This window comes from Aedes albopictus, chromosome 2 (assembly GCF_035046485.1).
Source record: "Aedes albopictus strain Foshan chromosome 2, AalbF5, whole genome shotgun sequence".
Classification (NCBI taxonomy): Eukaryota; Metazoa; Arthropoda; class Insecta; order Diptera; family Culicidae; genus Aedes; species Aedes albopictus.
Window position 1 is genome coordinate 512571403 of NC_085137.1, and position 16261 is coordinate 512587663.

General features: G+C 39.4%; 2 protein-coding genes across 3 annotated transcripts in view; one reads left to right on the plus strand and one right to left on the minus strand.

Moving 5' to 3' along the window:
* The window catches only part of LOC109432373 (uncharacterized), a 495279-nt gene extending 491322 nt beyond the window's left edge, over positions 1 to 3957 (minus strand). The window contains exon 1 of the mRNA XM_062854538.1: positions 2452 to 3957. Within this exon, the coding sequence (XP_062710522.1) occupies positions 2452 to 2503 (52 nt within the window). The 5' untranslated portion in view covers positions 2504 to 3957. The remainder of the gene's footprint in view (positions 1 to 2451) is intronic.
* Positions 1 to 16261, plus strand: part of LOC109409768 (protein henna) — a 93575-nt gene that overhangs the window by 54179 nt on the left and 23135 nt on the right. Inside the window, exon 1 of one of the 2 annotated variants that reach the window (XM_029870238.2) lies at positions 11160 to 11409. The exons of the other annotated variant lie outside the window; for it this stretch is intronic. Within the exon in view, the coding sequence (XP_029726098.1) occupies positions 11383 to 11409 (27 nt within the window). The 5' untranslated portion in view covers positions 11160 to 11382. Of the gene's footprint in view, positions 1 to 11159; positions 11410 to 16261 lie in introns of those variants that run through there. 2 annotated transcript variants of the gene reach the window in all.

Sequence of the window (16261 nt, forward strand, 5' to 3'; positions counted from 1 at the left end):
CAAAGTTCGACCGGTACAGATACCAATGCAAGCTACTATTTGGCAAACTGTTGAACTTAAGTGGTATACAGTGAAACGCCCATGTGTAAGTGTGTTGCACAAGCAAAATCGCAAACTTTTTGAGAAAAGGTCATTCTATATTACCACCATGTCTCCTGAGTTTTCATCACTATATTTTTCGACAATTTCTGCACAATATAACATATTGTTACAGCTTTGTATGCGTTACATAGATCGTTCTTTATGATTGAGTGCTTCGAGTTTCATAGTTTCAACAGTAAAGCACCTGTTCGAAGTACAGTAACAGTAACAGATAAAGGAGACATACTGTGTGGATATTAACACAAACTGTATTTTATTATGCGGGGCGTCCTCTGCCAATGGCCAAGATACTCTATAACCAAGACAGTAAGTGAAATTCCCATTGTAAAAGATTCCTGGGCAGACTGAAAACACTGTTTAAGGTGACTTGGTGCATCACAGAATTTTCATAGGAATCATTAACTTTTTAATTTTCAATGATTGTTTGCCTCGCGTTTTTGAAGTGATGAAAAACGGGTAATTCTGCAGTCACGCAGTAGAAAAAGTATCATCACACTCACCACGAGTGAGCATATGGGATGATACATTTTCATCCGAATTTGCGCTTTGGTAACTAAGTATTATCACTTTGAAATTTCGAGCGAGATTTCAATGATGCTGATGACGCACTACGCGTCGTTAACAGAAAAAAAAACAAATTCATGAACTTCTATCAACGATCAACATTTTTGATGCATAATAATGTTCTGATATCAAGATCGTGCTTCACAAATGTTTAAGTAGAACAATTTTTGAGTTTATCCTTAAAATCGTGCTCTACAGTTTTTAAAATTATGGAAATTATGCCTTGCTGTCAACAAATTTTCAATCTATTTGCATAAATAGAAAGCTGACTATAATATGTTTCGATCATCTGAACATATTGCATCAAATTAGTGTGATTCGAGATATATAGGTCAATCTCCTTAAATTTCAGCAAAATTTCCAAAAAATTAATGAAGATTTGTATTTTTTCGCAAGAAAAAATCAATTTAAAATAATTTCCACAACCAACTTACATTCCAAACATTAGATGTGTGAAGAATTGGCATTAAGTTAAAATTCACAAATACAAAGAAAAAAAACATTAGATGTTGGCCAGTTACAGTAAAAAATGCAGCTCAATCAGAGCATTGATTACGGAAATAGAGATGTATGAAGGGAGCAACTTTGCTTAAAAATAGAACAAAAAATGATTCAAATCGACAGCCTTGTATGGAAAGTCGAAAAAAATTCCGCTTTACTGTATTTTTTCCATCACGCTTTCGAACTCAGGGCATGATTCTACACTACCGAGTTCTACATTACCGAGTTCAAAAATGCTATAATCGAGTCCGTCACCATCAGCATCGTCATACTGAATAACCACGCCTTTACAGCTGCGGCTATGTGGGCTCTAATCTGTCCATAACTGTAACACTCTATGTCTGGAACACAGATTAATTACGAAATTTGAATGCACATCGGGTTTATCTCCACATTACTTCAGTATTCAAGCTATATTTTCATTTGCAGAAGATTTCAACATTCTTTAAGTGAAGCGGACCTGGTGTGATGGTTAGAACACTTGACTGTCACGCCGAGGACCTAGGATCGTATCCCACTCCCGACAAACTCAAAAAATGTGAGTTCTTCCTTCGGAAGGGAAGTTAAGCGTGGGTCCTGAGATGAACTAGCCTTGGGCTAAAAATCTCGTTAATACAGATAAAAAAAATTCTTTCACATTTTACATGAAAGATATTGCAATTTCAAAAGTTCGTGCAATTTACTATAAAAACCAGAAAAGAAGGGAAAAAATCAAATTTTAAACTATGAAAAATTTCTCATGCTGTAGCACTGAATCTTCACTTTAAAAATCATTTTTCTCTGCCCTCAACACTTATTTCAATTTTTTTAACACAAATAACACCCCTTTCTCTATCTCCGACACCCTCACTCGTTGCTTGATGTTTGGCGAGCTCAGCATCGTTTTTGAGAAATGAAAAATATCCCGATTTACTCCCGATTTACTACCAGAGGCTACGGGATGGAAGACCTATAAGAGGTTAAAATCCTTGGAAATAAACAAACAAACAACTACCACGGGCTGACAAAATTGGGTCCTTACTGTAGAACATTTTTGTGAAAATCAGATTTAGCATTGCGTAGTTGCAAAGTTCAGTTCTTTTGGCGAAAATGAAAGATAATAGTAGTACAGCAAAAATGTAATATTAAAACACGCAGTTACAGTTTATAATATGTAGATGGAAATTTTACTAGAATTCATGTTTCTGGATTGACGATTCACACATTGAAACTACGTTTTAATAAAATATGATCAAAAAGGTTCTCAAAAATTGCGTTACAATATATATTTTAACGCCTACTTACCCAATCTCCAAACTAGCAGCGTCGTTAGCAAAATTTTAATTATCCTCGTCATGGTTGCTTGATTAAATACGTTCCATCTAAAGGGGGCGTTTATTAACTGGCTGGTTACATGGTACACCCCTCAAGGGACAATCCAACCACCACCGACTGCTCCAAAAAACCGCTTGAATGTTATTTTTTATTCTTCCAAAGCACCGCACCGCCTATTCTCGCTCTCTCCCCGTTGGTCAAACTTTCCCCAGGACAGATATCATGCTGAAGAATGTATAAAAACGGCACTGCACAACGTACCCAACGATTCACGGTTGGTAGACCATGGCCACAATGGGTGGAAAATTTTAACGGCAAACATTCATATTTCCGTGCCCGAGCCACTACTTCTTTCTCTCTAATTAAACATTTTCGTCGACGGACGCACCACTTTGCACAACGACCAACGTAAACTGTGCTCTAGCTTCATATCCTCGCACACACGTTTTCCAGAGTCACACGAGCCTGGCTGGCGGTAATTTATCTTCCGACCAAAATGCCAAAAATTACACGCTCCTACAGGCAGGCAACTCGCACTGGTATACACACATTCAGGACACACACGAAACTCCAGCGAGTGAGGGTATAAATCTTCTGCTACTGTAGCGTGAAAGTGCACACAAATCGTAAAATTTGCTAATTTACAACACTTTGCAATCCGATTATCCCACTCGGGTTCTCCCAATCACTTCTTCCCTTCATGATGGACACAATGATACCAATGAATGAATTTCTGCACGTTTTCCAAATTCTGCTTGGAATGGGCATAAGCTCATCACTGACACGTCTAAGCACATGTGTACATTCCACGAATATCCTTCCAGGATAACGGCCCGCATCAGACTGTCGAACAAATAATTCTTCTACGCTTTATTTATGTTTACGTTCAATTATTTATAGCTCTGCTAAGAGTATCCTTTCATGGAAGAAAAACCATTTTCTCTTCTCTCACTCAGAATGCTCTCTCTCAGATTTCACCGGAAAATCCTGCCACTTTAAACGAAACTAATCAAACCGACTTCGGTTCACTTTCCATTCAAGCATTCGCATAACCCAAACTCAGATCAACCGTAGATCCATCCTATTTTCTAGAATTTGTTGACCTTTGTGCCATCCGACATGCATTAGTAAATCCAAAAACCAACAACTCTTTGGTCATTACACCACAACTTTAGGTCATTCACCACGCGAATCGCACTCCGCGACATTTCCAACACGAACCACAGACCACGACTGAACCCAATCTCGATGCTGCGTTCCGTTATAATCATCCCCCGACTGCTCTTTGGTTAGTGTCGCTTTTCATTCATTTCCTGAATCCTCGTCTTGGCATCGGAGCTTTACACGCCGCGTGAGAATGTTATGCTGAAGCTCACCCTCGCACGCAAAGACACCCAACCATCATCGTTCGTTGCATCATTGCGTTGGGAACATCGGAGAAAAGAGCGTGAAATGCTTTCCCACCCACTACACCTAACCCGACCCGACAGTAACGACGACCACCCGCCGGTCCCGTGAAAACACAGCTGCTGTGGGAGAGGAGAGAACGACGACGTTTGTTTTGATTCGTTTGTTTGGACCTTCCCGTTCAGACCACCACCCTCCGTGTTGGGGGGTTGAAAGCATTGAATGGTTCCGTAACGGTGGGAAAGCACACGCTGCTCGAAAGCTCATGTTTATTCACGAAGAACTTCTGGCTGAAGAAAAATGAGGTGGCCAATCAGTTGAGTGCAATGTTGCAAGCAAGTTGATGCTGGATGGCATCATGGCATTTCGAAGATTCCATGTCATGTTTTCCAGCAGGAAGGGTAGAGATGTACAGAACGAATCGATGAAGTAAAACAAACAGTGGAGCAGGGATTACAGTCCCGGGGCCTAACGAACCCCCCCGCTTGCGAGTCAGCTGGGTAGTTGCCGGCTAAGAATAGGACTACTTTTTTATCTGTATTAACGAGATTTTTAGCCCTAGGCTAGTTCATCTCGGGAACCATGCTTTACTTCCCTTCCGAAGGAAGAACCCACATTTTGTGAGTTTGTCGGGCTCGGGATTCGATCCCAGGTCCTCGGCGTGATAGTCAAGTGTTCTAACCATCACACCAGGTCCGCTCCACACGAATAGGACTACTAACCTTGATTCAAGGTGTCAAGTGACCCGTGCCAAGGAATGAGTGATCAAGTGAGTGAAAAAGATGCTCGATCGTTAACGGAGCTTGTGGGGACCTGGGCACACACCACAAATCAATCAGAAGGTAGTGGTAGTGGCGAGGCTAAGCCCTTCGCAAGATGTGGGTTGGCTAGGTTTCCGTTAAGCGGGCGAGGCAGCCGTTAGGTGAGGAGCTGTCTGCCGGTGCCCACAAGCCCACAAGGTTAGGCGGATACTAATCCCGAAGCCGGCAGTAATTCCGGCAAGTCGGACCCCAGCCAGGCGTTCCAGAAAACTTGGAAGGGTGGGCCTGTAAAGGCTTACCCGTCCCGGATGGAAGGACACAGGGGTTTGCGACCGTTATTAAGCCCTCAGCAACCACAGAGTTGGACGAACCCCTTGGACGAAAGTCGAGCGGAAGAGCATGAACATGAACGTGACCATAGAGTATCACAATAGATCAAAAAAAATGGTCGCAGTGATAAGTTACCCTACATAAAAAATGATCATAAATGACCGCACAATTCGCAGTTGCTACTCCGTGATTGACCGGAGCAATCGAAATTGTACAAAGAACCAATGAATATTGCTTGGAACTAGCTTACCATTCTCAATGCACACAGTTCGAGAGCTCTCAACTACAGCAAGATCAATAATTGGACGAAAGTCGAGTGGAATAGATAGAAGAAAAACTCGCAAGTCGAGGAGATCAGAGACGACAAACCAAGAAGGCGTAGAACAGGAGGTGCCAAGTGCGTAAAAGGCGAAGGACGCTCTCGACATCAAGACCGAACAGTCCAAGTACTCGGACGTCTTCAGGACGATGCGAAGCGACGCCAAGCTCGTGGATCTGGGAGCCGACGTGCGGAGCATTAGATGTACTCGTACGGGTGAAATGATCGTAGAGTTCAAGCGCGACAAGGAACGCAAGGGCGTTGCCTACAAAAGTCTGGCGGAAGAGGTCCTTGGCGAAGGGGTCGAGATGAGGGCTCTTACGGCAGAGGTGACTCAGAAGGTGAAGAACCTAGACGAGATCACTGAAGCGGAAGCTCTCGTTACGGCACTGACTGCGGCAACAGTGCGAGGTGCAGGTGGCCACCGCATCCGGTCGGCTATGGAAGGGACCGGCAGGGACACGGGTAGCCATGGTACAGCTTCCCGTGGCAGACGTAAATAAGTCCGTCAAAGTAGGAAAGATCAAGGTGGGCTGGACACAAGTCATGGTACTGCAAAGGCCCTTTTCAGGCCTTGCTTCAGAGAGGGGCTAGTGCACATCGCACCCTCAAGCTAAGTTGCTTAGATTGCAGCAACGAACATCGATGACTCACTTTGGAGAGTCCACCACGATAGCATGAACACTAGGGCAGCTCAGACTTTATACATGTCAAAAATTCAAAGCTCCCATATGTTCATTACAATCCTTGGTGCAAAACTAGAGTCCTGTCCAATTTTCAGCCATTTCGGTGGTGATTCAATGGTGGCCCAAAAGCAAAGTAGGTTTATATGGGAATTGCTATGTAAAATTTTTAAAACCGCAACTCGTTTCGACTCACGAAGCAGAAGTTAATCATCAATATCCATCCATGCATGCTTGAACAAGAGACCACAGCTCGATCGACACGCTTGACACGCAATCATAGTATGCGTGTTACCTTCTTGCACACCTTGCAGGACATCGTGTTTAAAGATGCGCATGCGAGTGAGAATTTGTTTAATAACTTTTTACCCGATTGTCGAAATAAGTTCCGGTCTTCGGCAACATTCATCATTGAGATCTGAAGAGTTCAATTCGGCGTTGACCTTATGACTTCATCCATGTGTTAATGCTCTACAGCGAGGAGAACCTTTTTCGAAAATTCTCCATAAGAATTCCCATATAAACCTACTTTGCTTTTGGGCCACCATTAAATCACCACCGAAATGGCTGAAAACTTGACAGGACTCTAGTTTTGCACCAAGGATTGCATTGAACATATGGAAGCTTTGAAATGTTTAAAGTCTGAACTGCCCTAATGAGCACCTTGACTTTTCGAACATCGATTTTTTTGGGACAGCCTAATTCGGAGTTTTTCTTCAGGTATTTCTTTAGTTTCTTACAGAGATTAGCCCAGATACTTCCCCCGTTATTCCTTTTTATTGTGTCAAAAAAGTCTTTAAGAAAATCTTACATGGATTGCTTCAAAAAATCTTTGAGAGATACCTCCAAAAAAATATTAAAGAAGAGATCCTCCAGAAATTTATCCAAAAATGTTTCTAGAGATGGGTTTCCTTAACCTTCCAGGACGCGCACCATCAAGCAACCGAAACTGCACCGCGCTCGCGCTGTATACGAAAAGCGAGGTTTTTGGTAGTGTTGTACTTTTTACAACAGTGCGCGCGCTGAAGGGTTAAACATTCTACCGTATATTTTTTTAGAAATCCGTATAAGATTTTTTTAGGAAATTATCCACAGATTCCTTGAGAAGTTCTTTCAGATAATTCTTTGAGAAAATCATATGGGCCGTTCATAAACCACGTAGATTTTTGGAAGGGGGTGTGGGGGGGGGGGGGTTCAGGCCAAAGTCTACGCTCCATACAAATTTCAAAAATTTTGTATGGACAAAAGCCTACGAGGGGGGAGGTGGGGTCTTAGATGACCATATTTTGATCTACGTGGTTTATGAAAAGCCCCAAAGGTTCCTCCAGAAATTTCTCCAAAGATTTTGTAAAAAAATCTTCCACACACTCCTTCAGAATTTCTTACAAAGATTCCTTCAGTAGATGTTCCAGGGATTCTTTTAGAAATTTCCCTGAAAATTCCTTTAAAAATTTCCAATGAGAGTATGGATTTCTTCCTTAATTAATTCAGAAATTACTCCTGGATTTCCATAAATATAGCCGGAATTACTTCAAAAATTCTTCTAGGGTTTCATTTTGAAAAATCATCCGAAATTTCTTTAGAATTTTCTGCAGGGATTCATTCACAAATTATTGAAAAGATTCTCTCATACATTTTTCCAGTGGCTCTTTAGAAAATTTTCCAGTAAGTCCATCGCCAGAGATTAGTTCAAGAATTAATTGCTCTAGGGATACCATGGAAAGCTTCCGCATGAATGTGTCCAGGAACTTTTTGAGGGATTCATCTAGAAAATCCTGCAGAAATTCTTCCACAGATTCTTCGTTATTACTTTCAGTGTTTCGAGCAGGAATTCCTGCAGAGATTCCTTCAGGATTTTCTTTAGATGTTCTTACATGTATTTCCCGGGATTTTTTTTCCGGAATATCCTTTAAGGATAATTCCAATTGGTTAACCATGGATTCATTAAGAAATATATTTGAAAATATTCCCTTAAAATTTCTACGGCAATTCCGTAAGTAATATCTCAAGAGTTTTTTAGGGACCTTTGCATATACTTATCTATGCGTTTCTCCAGATATCCCTACAGGATTCGTTCACAGAATTCTCTTACAATACTTTCAGAAACCCCTCCAAGACTTTTATTATAGGATTTTTTCCAGGAATTTTCCCATACATTCCTAAATACATACTTTTTTGGAATTACACCATGGGTTTCCGGAGAAGTTTCTCTAGGAAGTTCTTAGGAAATCTCTCCTGATATTGCTTCAATAATTTTTCTGGAATAGCTTCAGATTTCTACTGGGAATCTTCAGAAGATTTCTTAAAAACTCCTAGAGTTTTTGGAAATTCTTTAAAAAACAAATTCTACCGCGATTTTCTTTGGAAATTATTTCCAGGGTTTCTTGAAGAATTGTTTGTAAAATTCCTTCAATGATTCCAGCAGAAATTTCAACGAGGATTTTTTTTAGAAATTGCTCCTGAGATTGCCTTAGAGACTTTGTTCATATATTCCTCCTGAAATGTTTCACAAATTCTTCCAGAAATTGCACAACAATTACTGATGAATTATTTAAAAAAAATCCCTAAAGGACCCCTAGAAGAAATTCTTGAAAATTTTTTGGAGGAATTCCTGCACAAAAGATTCTGGAACAGTTTCCGAAATTTTCTTCTAGATATGATCATGAGAGGCTTCTGGAGTGACTCTGCAAATAATTCCAAGGAAAAAATGCTTTAGAAATTTGTGATGATATTCCCGGAAAATCCGTGGAGAAATTTCTAAAGTAATCTCTTACTTAATCCTTGGAAAAACTCCCAGAGATCTGAAAGAATTCTCATAAAAAATTCTTAAACAATTTCTGAAAAGATTTGCACATAAAAAAATATACATCGTAACATTTTTTGTGTCTAGAACAAACTTATGTGTCTCTGACAGATTGTGGACCGCTGAATACGAATCCAGGCTCAGATTTTCTCCATCACGTCACAGTTTTGAGTTTTGAGCCCCAATTTATAGATCAAAATATGCGATCTTGGGCTTGTTTGATTGCAAGGCATTAAGCATGGATTTTTTTTAAAGCAATCAAAGGGTAAATTGGTAAAATAACATCTAAATTAACGACTCGTGCAAAATGTTTCGTTTTACCAAATCAAATTTGATAGATTTAAGCATTTTATGTTAGTAAGTAAACTTGCATGCAACTTTTGGAGGCCCTAGGCGGCTCATCTCTAAAAACACTAAAAAAAAATAATAAAAAAGTTAACTACTACCTGTAGAAACTTCTGAATGCAATCCTGCAGAAACTAAAACAAAAACCTGTACGCACCTGCGAGCACCCTAAAACCACTGAAAAAAGTTAAAAATTGTTTTTTTTAAGGAATCTTTGAAATAATACTTAGAATAATCGAAGAACCGTTTGCAGTTATTCATAGAAAAATTATTGAATTTGAATTATTCCTAAAAATGCTAAGAAACACATTCTGGACTAACTTGTTCAGGAATTAATGAAAGAATATTTGGAAAAAAAAAACTGAGAGAATCAAAGCAATGCCTGGAGAAATTTCTGAGTGAACTGTTGGAGAGTTCGGAGTAACTTCCAAAAGAATCATCTTGAATAATTTCTATAGAAATTTCCAAATAAATGCTCGAAAAATTTGATCAAGTGGAGAACAAATGCAAGGGCAATGGAAATAAAACTTTTAGGATCCTTCTGGAGAAACTCAAGCAAAAAAACTAAATATGTTTCTGGAAAAAATGGAAATTTCTGAAGAAAACCCTTAAAGGATTTTTCACATTTTGAAGAAACGTTTGGAATAATTCCTGAAGAAACCCCTAAAGAAATTCCAATGAGAATTTCTTGAAAATTTTTTAGAAGAATTTCCAGACAAATTCTAAGGAAAACCTCCTGGAAAATAAAACTGACATTCTGAAATAATTCCTTCAGAAATATTTAAGGAAAAACATGAAGGAATAAGTTCAAGCATGAACTTTTGTAGTAATCCTTGAAAGAATTTCCTATAGAATCTCTTAAAAGATCCCAGGAAGGTTTTTGAAAGAAATTTCTGAGCAAACCCGTGGACCAGTTTCAAGATGAACATTTAGAAAAATTTCTTGAGAAACTCCTGAAGAAGTGTAAGGGGAAATTCCTAAAATAATCTCTGGAGAAATCCGTGGTGTAATATTTAAAAAAGAATCGTCGACAGCATTCCTTTTTGAAGGGTTGCCAAGAGGAATATTTTGATGAATTTTGGATAAACTCATTCTTATAAATTCTGTGAGAATCTTCTTTCTGTAAGCACTCCAGAAATTATTAGTTTTTTTATATAGGGTACGTGTGCCAACAGTAATCTCACGCTCCCATATTCATCCTATTCGAAAACAAGCGATTACGGCACCGATTGATTCCGTTCTTTTTGTTTTCATGGGTGTTCACTTCTAACAAAAAAATACAAAAATAAGAAACAAAACAAACAGCGCTTCAATTCTTTGTTTTTCGTAGGATGAAAATGGGAGCCACATGGAACTTTCTGAGAAGAATTAGCCAAGTTAGTTGAAATTCACAATTCAAAAAAAATCATACTGAAACTTAACGAGGCTAGTCACTAATGGCCAGTTTTAAAATGTACCCACATCCGCTAACATAATATATGACAATCAAATATTTTGACAGGCAATTTGCTCATCAATGAGATGATTCCACTGGTTCCATTACCCCCCAAGAAGAAGGCTCATTTACCTGATTAGCTAGAAATAATTGAATACGTGCAGGGCATTCAGATAAGCAGTATTCAAAACCGTATTTCTTTTCTTAAAATAATCTTTATTGCGCATACACACAGACGAATGTAATCGAGAGAAGATAGTTGCTTTCCCATTTTCTATAGAAGCACAGATCAGTACTACTTACCTGCATCGAAAATCCTCAAATAAAAATGCTAAACATCCGATCACTTCCACCATAAATCAAACCGCACCGAAGCGTGCTACTGCCCTTATCAATACGCCGCCGGCGTTTGATGACCGAGTGACCAATAGGAAAGCAACCCCGAAACGTCACCATCATCAGCTCTGCTTTGCGCTTTCCGTATTCGACATCTTGCGCAGCCTCCGAAGAACCTAGGTGTATTAGTGGTAGCCGCAGATAACAGCAATTATTATAATACATTCAGAATGTCGAATCGGGTTACTTAAGCGATTACTCCTAGAGCCTGTCCGATCAGTTTCCAGTTGGAGTCGACCGTGATCGTTGGAACTTGGTCCAAGTGCTGTGGAGCGAAGTGAACATTTTAAGGCAGTGATTGAAGCGGGAAACAGAAGCTGTTGTGTTACTAAGGAGGTGTTTGTTATAGAAGCTCTTGTAAACTGAGGAAAAAAGTTGTTGTTTGAAGGCGTTGTTGCTATAAATATTTGTGCACTATCAAGATGTACGGAAGGCAGGATTCTTTAGGGGTAGGTATTATGTTTTTGTTGCCGTGTAGAAAACATATTTGTTGATTTACTGGGTCAATTCTACGTGATTTTATTAGTACTCTTGCATAACAAGGACGATATTACTAAAAACGCATTTTTGCAGTAAATACGCTACTGTCACATTCCACGCACTTCTACATCGCGGTTTTGAACGATATTTCTGGGCTCCTGCTGTCGATTTTGGTTCTTTTTACACCAAAACGAAGAACATTACTTATATTCTGCTAATAGTAATTGAAACTTTGAAAACTGTTTCGAAAAAGTAACAAATTTCTTGGCGTTCAAACAAAATTTGTCATTTTTTGCGTTGGTGTCCCGTTTCGATGTCTTTATTGATTTCTTACAAATTAAAAAGGTCCAATTCCGAATTACAAAACATAAACTGAATCTTCTATTAAAATTTGATTGTTCAATATGCTGGTTAGCATTTATTCAACAACATAACCAGTTATGAAAGCAAAAGTTTGATTCTGCATAACGTAACGCGTGGAATGTGTCTACTTAATAATTTTAAATTCCTATATAAATTCAGCAAGACCATGCTGAGGATGACGGGTTAGATTCTTGATAATAGCAAAATTATACAAAAAAAATCTTAATTTCGCATTACTTTTCGATCTATTGAAGAGCTGTACCAACCACGTGCTGAACTTTCATCTCACTGTAAATATTTATTAAAAATCGCACTAAAACGTGCAAGCTCAACACTATTAATACAGTCAACACTGATTCGCTTGCTGATTCGAATAAAAACACGGTGTAATGTGTAGCCTCAGCAGCAGTAGCCCCCACTTGTTGCCGCCGCTCTTCGTGTGACCAACGTTATCGCTGTGTGCCCAGCCCACCGTAGTCACAACTATGTGCGTCTTAATGTACGGCAATTAACCTATTATTTGCCGCATGTTATTTAGTAATAAATAGCTAACTGAGCATTAATGTATAGTAAACAGAAGCTAGCAACGAGACAAATCGGAAACTAATTGGAAATTGGGTGATCACAATCTTTAAGCAACCGTTTTTTTTTCATGCGTTGATAGCGATAACCGAAAGGTTCAGCCCATTGTAGGTTACATTTCGGTTAAGCGGTTTGAAACTCTCTGGCGATTAACATTTCTACGCTAAAAGAAAAATTTCACGAAAATGTGCAACGGACAGTTCGATTGATTTACACAATGTTTACATAAAATGGCGATTCCGGTGGGGATCCTATTAGTAATTGTGATATTCTGCCTGGGAGAGACCTGAAGTAAATCATATCAGTATTTGACGAGATTTTTGGGGAGTTCCAGCGTGCTTTCTGACTAGAATAATGATTGGAGCTTTGTGTGATGAATATGATTTGGGGGAGTTGTTTATTATAGAAGACTCTGAAATGGTTGTGTGGTTGTTGGGATCCAGGGATAGGGTGCGACTCAAAACTCTTTGCGCACCGCACACTCTGCTTCGAGACAGCACAACAAACTAGAGGGAGGCGAGTACGTGCAATCGGTTGTGTGTTGCACCCTTTCTTTGCCGCGCGCTGGCGGTCTCCAGTCTCTCGTTTACGCTGGCTCTGTGTTTGTCTCTGTGCTGACACAGTGCATGACTCTACGCAAGATTGGTGAAATTTCGAATAATACGATTCATCACTTGTAAGTTCATGACAAACTTAACAACTTTTTTTGCCTTTCTCGTGCACCAAGGTGTACCGAAAGGCTATATGTTCACTCCAAAAACGAAAATTTGATAGAGCCTCCGGAGGGGTCAAGTCTTATATACCAATCGACTCAGCTCGATGAATTGAGGTGATGTCTGTGTGTGTGTATGTGTGTATGTGTACAAAAAAACTCACATCACTTTTTGGCAGTAAACCTCAACCGATTTTAATGACCGATGGATCATTCGACGCGGAATCTGGTCTCATTGTTTCCTATTGGAAATGGTTCACATCGGTCCAGCCGTTCCGGAGTTATGGCCATTTATGTGTTCCGGACCGGTACCCGAGGAAGGAGCCAGATATGAAAACGCTACAAACCCATCCATGCGGCACATCAAACTACGGCATTTTCGATAACTTGATGAATGGTAAGCAGAAAAACAGTCTCAGACCATATCTGAACCGGTAGTGTCCCGGAACCGGTTCCAGGTGTCCTGCCGGAAGTGGCCAAACATAAATGTGAACTAAAGCCATGCATGCGACATACCAAGCCGCGGCTTTTTCGATAACGCGATAAACAGTAAGCAGGAAAACTTTCTCAGACTATATCGGAGCCGGTTCCAGATGTCCCGCCGGAGGTGGCAAAGTATAAAAGTTAACCAAGCCCATCCATGCAACATATCAAATAGTGACTTTTTTGTTATCCTGATGAACAGTTAGCAGGGAAATATTTTCAGAACATATCTGAATCGGTAGTGATCCGAAACCGGTTCCGGGTGTCCCGCCGGAAATGGCCAAATATAAAAGTGAACGAAACCCATGCAAGCGACACATCAAATCGCGGATATTTAGGTATTTTGATTTGGCAAAAAAAAAGTTTCCGGCCATATTGGGGACAACCGGTAGTGCTCCGCAACCGATTACGGTTGCCCCATCAGAAGTGGTCAAGTTTAAAGGAGAACCAATCCATAAATTCGACACATTAAATAACTTTTTAGGTAACCTAATGAACGGTTAACAAGAAAAAAAAATCAGACCACACTTTGGAAAACCAATAGTGTGCTGAAACCGGTTCCAGGTGCCCCGACGGAAGTGGTCAAATGTAGAACGGAACCAAACGCATACACGCAGCACATTAAATAACGGCTTCTTCGATAACGCGAAGAACGATCAGCAAGAAAATAGTCTCAGGCCACATTTACCGCTAGTGTTCCGGAACCAGATTCGAGTGCCTCGCCGGAACTGGCGAAATGCACAAATGAACCAAACCCATACATGCATTACATCAATTTGCGACTTTTTAGGAAAACTGATTAACAATTTGCATGAAACTAGTCTAAGACCACATCAGGTACAATCGGTAAGTGGTAAAATGTTAACCGAAAGTGGTAAAATGTGAAATTCGACAATGATTGCTGTCAAATTACCTGCGTCAACTTTTAATTCGATAAACTAACTCTATTTTAATTTTGTTTAGATTGTATGATTTGTTTTTGAACACAAATCTTTCAGATATTGTGGTGGTACGAATTGACCCTTTTTTGATAACACGGTGATCGATTCGTAAGAACATAGCTTCAGACCAAATTTTGGATAACCGGTAGTGTCCCGAACCAGTTCTGGGTGTCCCACTGGAAATAGTCAAATGTAAAAGTGATCTGTACCCATGCATAAGATAAATCAAATCGTGGTTTTTTTAGGTAACCTTATGAACGTTAGCAATGAAACAGTCTCAGACTATATTTGGTAGACCCGGTGGTGCTCCGGAACCTGTTCCAGTACCACATCGAAATTAATCAAATATACCATGCGACACATCACATCACTGCTTTTTTAATAACCTGAGGAACGGTTAACTAGAAAATAGGCTCATACCACATTAGAGACTCCAAATCAAGGAAGGTTTCTAACACTAGTTTGAATAAAGTTCTTTAGCGATAGATTCCTATAAGTTCAACACTTTGCAGAACTTTTGATAGGTATGTGGGGGCCCCTTCGTGATTATCAAGAGTTTTTTTTTTTGGAATGGGGCAACACAGATGGCCCCAAAATTAAAATAAAAATGTGTTAGAATTGAAATTGAATTTTACGAAATTCATGAGCATTGTGAAAACATCCCTGGTAACCTAATAACAGGACCAAACACAGTTTTTGACTTAGCTTAAGGTAGCAGCTGAAATTCAGGGGCCGCAGTTATGAAAACATGTCAGGTCAAAATCGCAATATCAATAGTTTGTCGTTTTTTTTGCTTTCGTTTGAAAAATAAGTGCAATCAATGTATCCAACGATTTCATCAAATATTCCTTGAAGGGTTTCTGCGAGATTTCCTCCGAGCAAGGTACATACTTACCTTGCCTTCGGGAATATGTATTACGATTTATCTAGCAGTTACTTCAAAGACTTCTACAAAAATTTCTTTAAGATTTACTTCAGAACTTTTTCATGGATTGACGAATTTGTCTAAGTAGTGATTTTGGAATACTTGAATTGATTCCTTCAGGAACACCTCCAAGAATTCCTTCATTTCTTCAAAAACTTATCAAGGAATCCTTCAAAAATTCCTTAAAGGATTATTTTTTTACGAATCCCTTCAGGAATACCTCTTTGGATCCCTTCATAAAGTCCTTCGAGGAATATGTCATGAAGTCCTTCAACGAATCCTTCAGATGAACCTTAAGGGATTTCTCCAAGAATTCTTTTAGCGACTTCTTCAAGAAGAATTCTTGCAGGAGTTCCTAATGGAAAATACCTTTGATGAATTTCTGAGATCATGCTTGATCAGGTATGGCTCTTGAATGGATTCTTGTGAGATTTCCTGAAAAAATTTCGGAAGAATCCCCGAAAGAATCCTTGTAGAAATACTTGGAAGATTTTTTAGAAGAATACTCGAAGAATCTTCTGAGATGTATTCGGAAAGAATCATTGGGTTGATTTTAGAGAAATCTTTGATGACATTCTTGACGGAGTACAGTACTGTGAAGTCGTAGTAGAAGTACTAGAAGTACTATGAGGAATCACGTAAAGGATTCCTGAAGAAATTTTGAAAGCAAATGAATTTTTGTAAGAATTAATTATGAAATGCCTTGATTATTTTTCAAAGAAATCAATGGCATAAACCCCAAAGAATTTGTTGATGTTGATTTGCAACACAATTTCTATAGATTTCCGTGGAGAAAATTCTGATGGAAGCCTTGG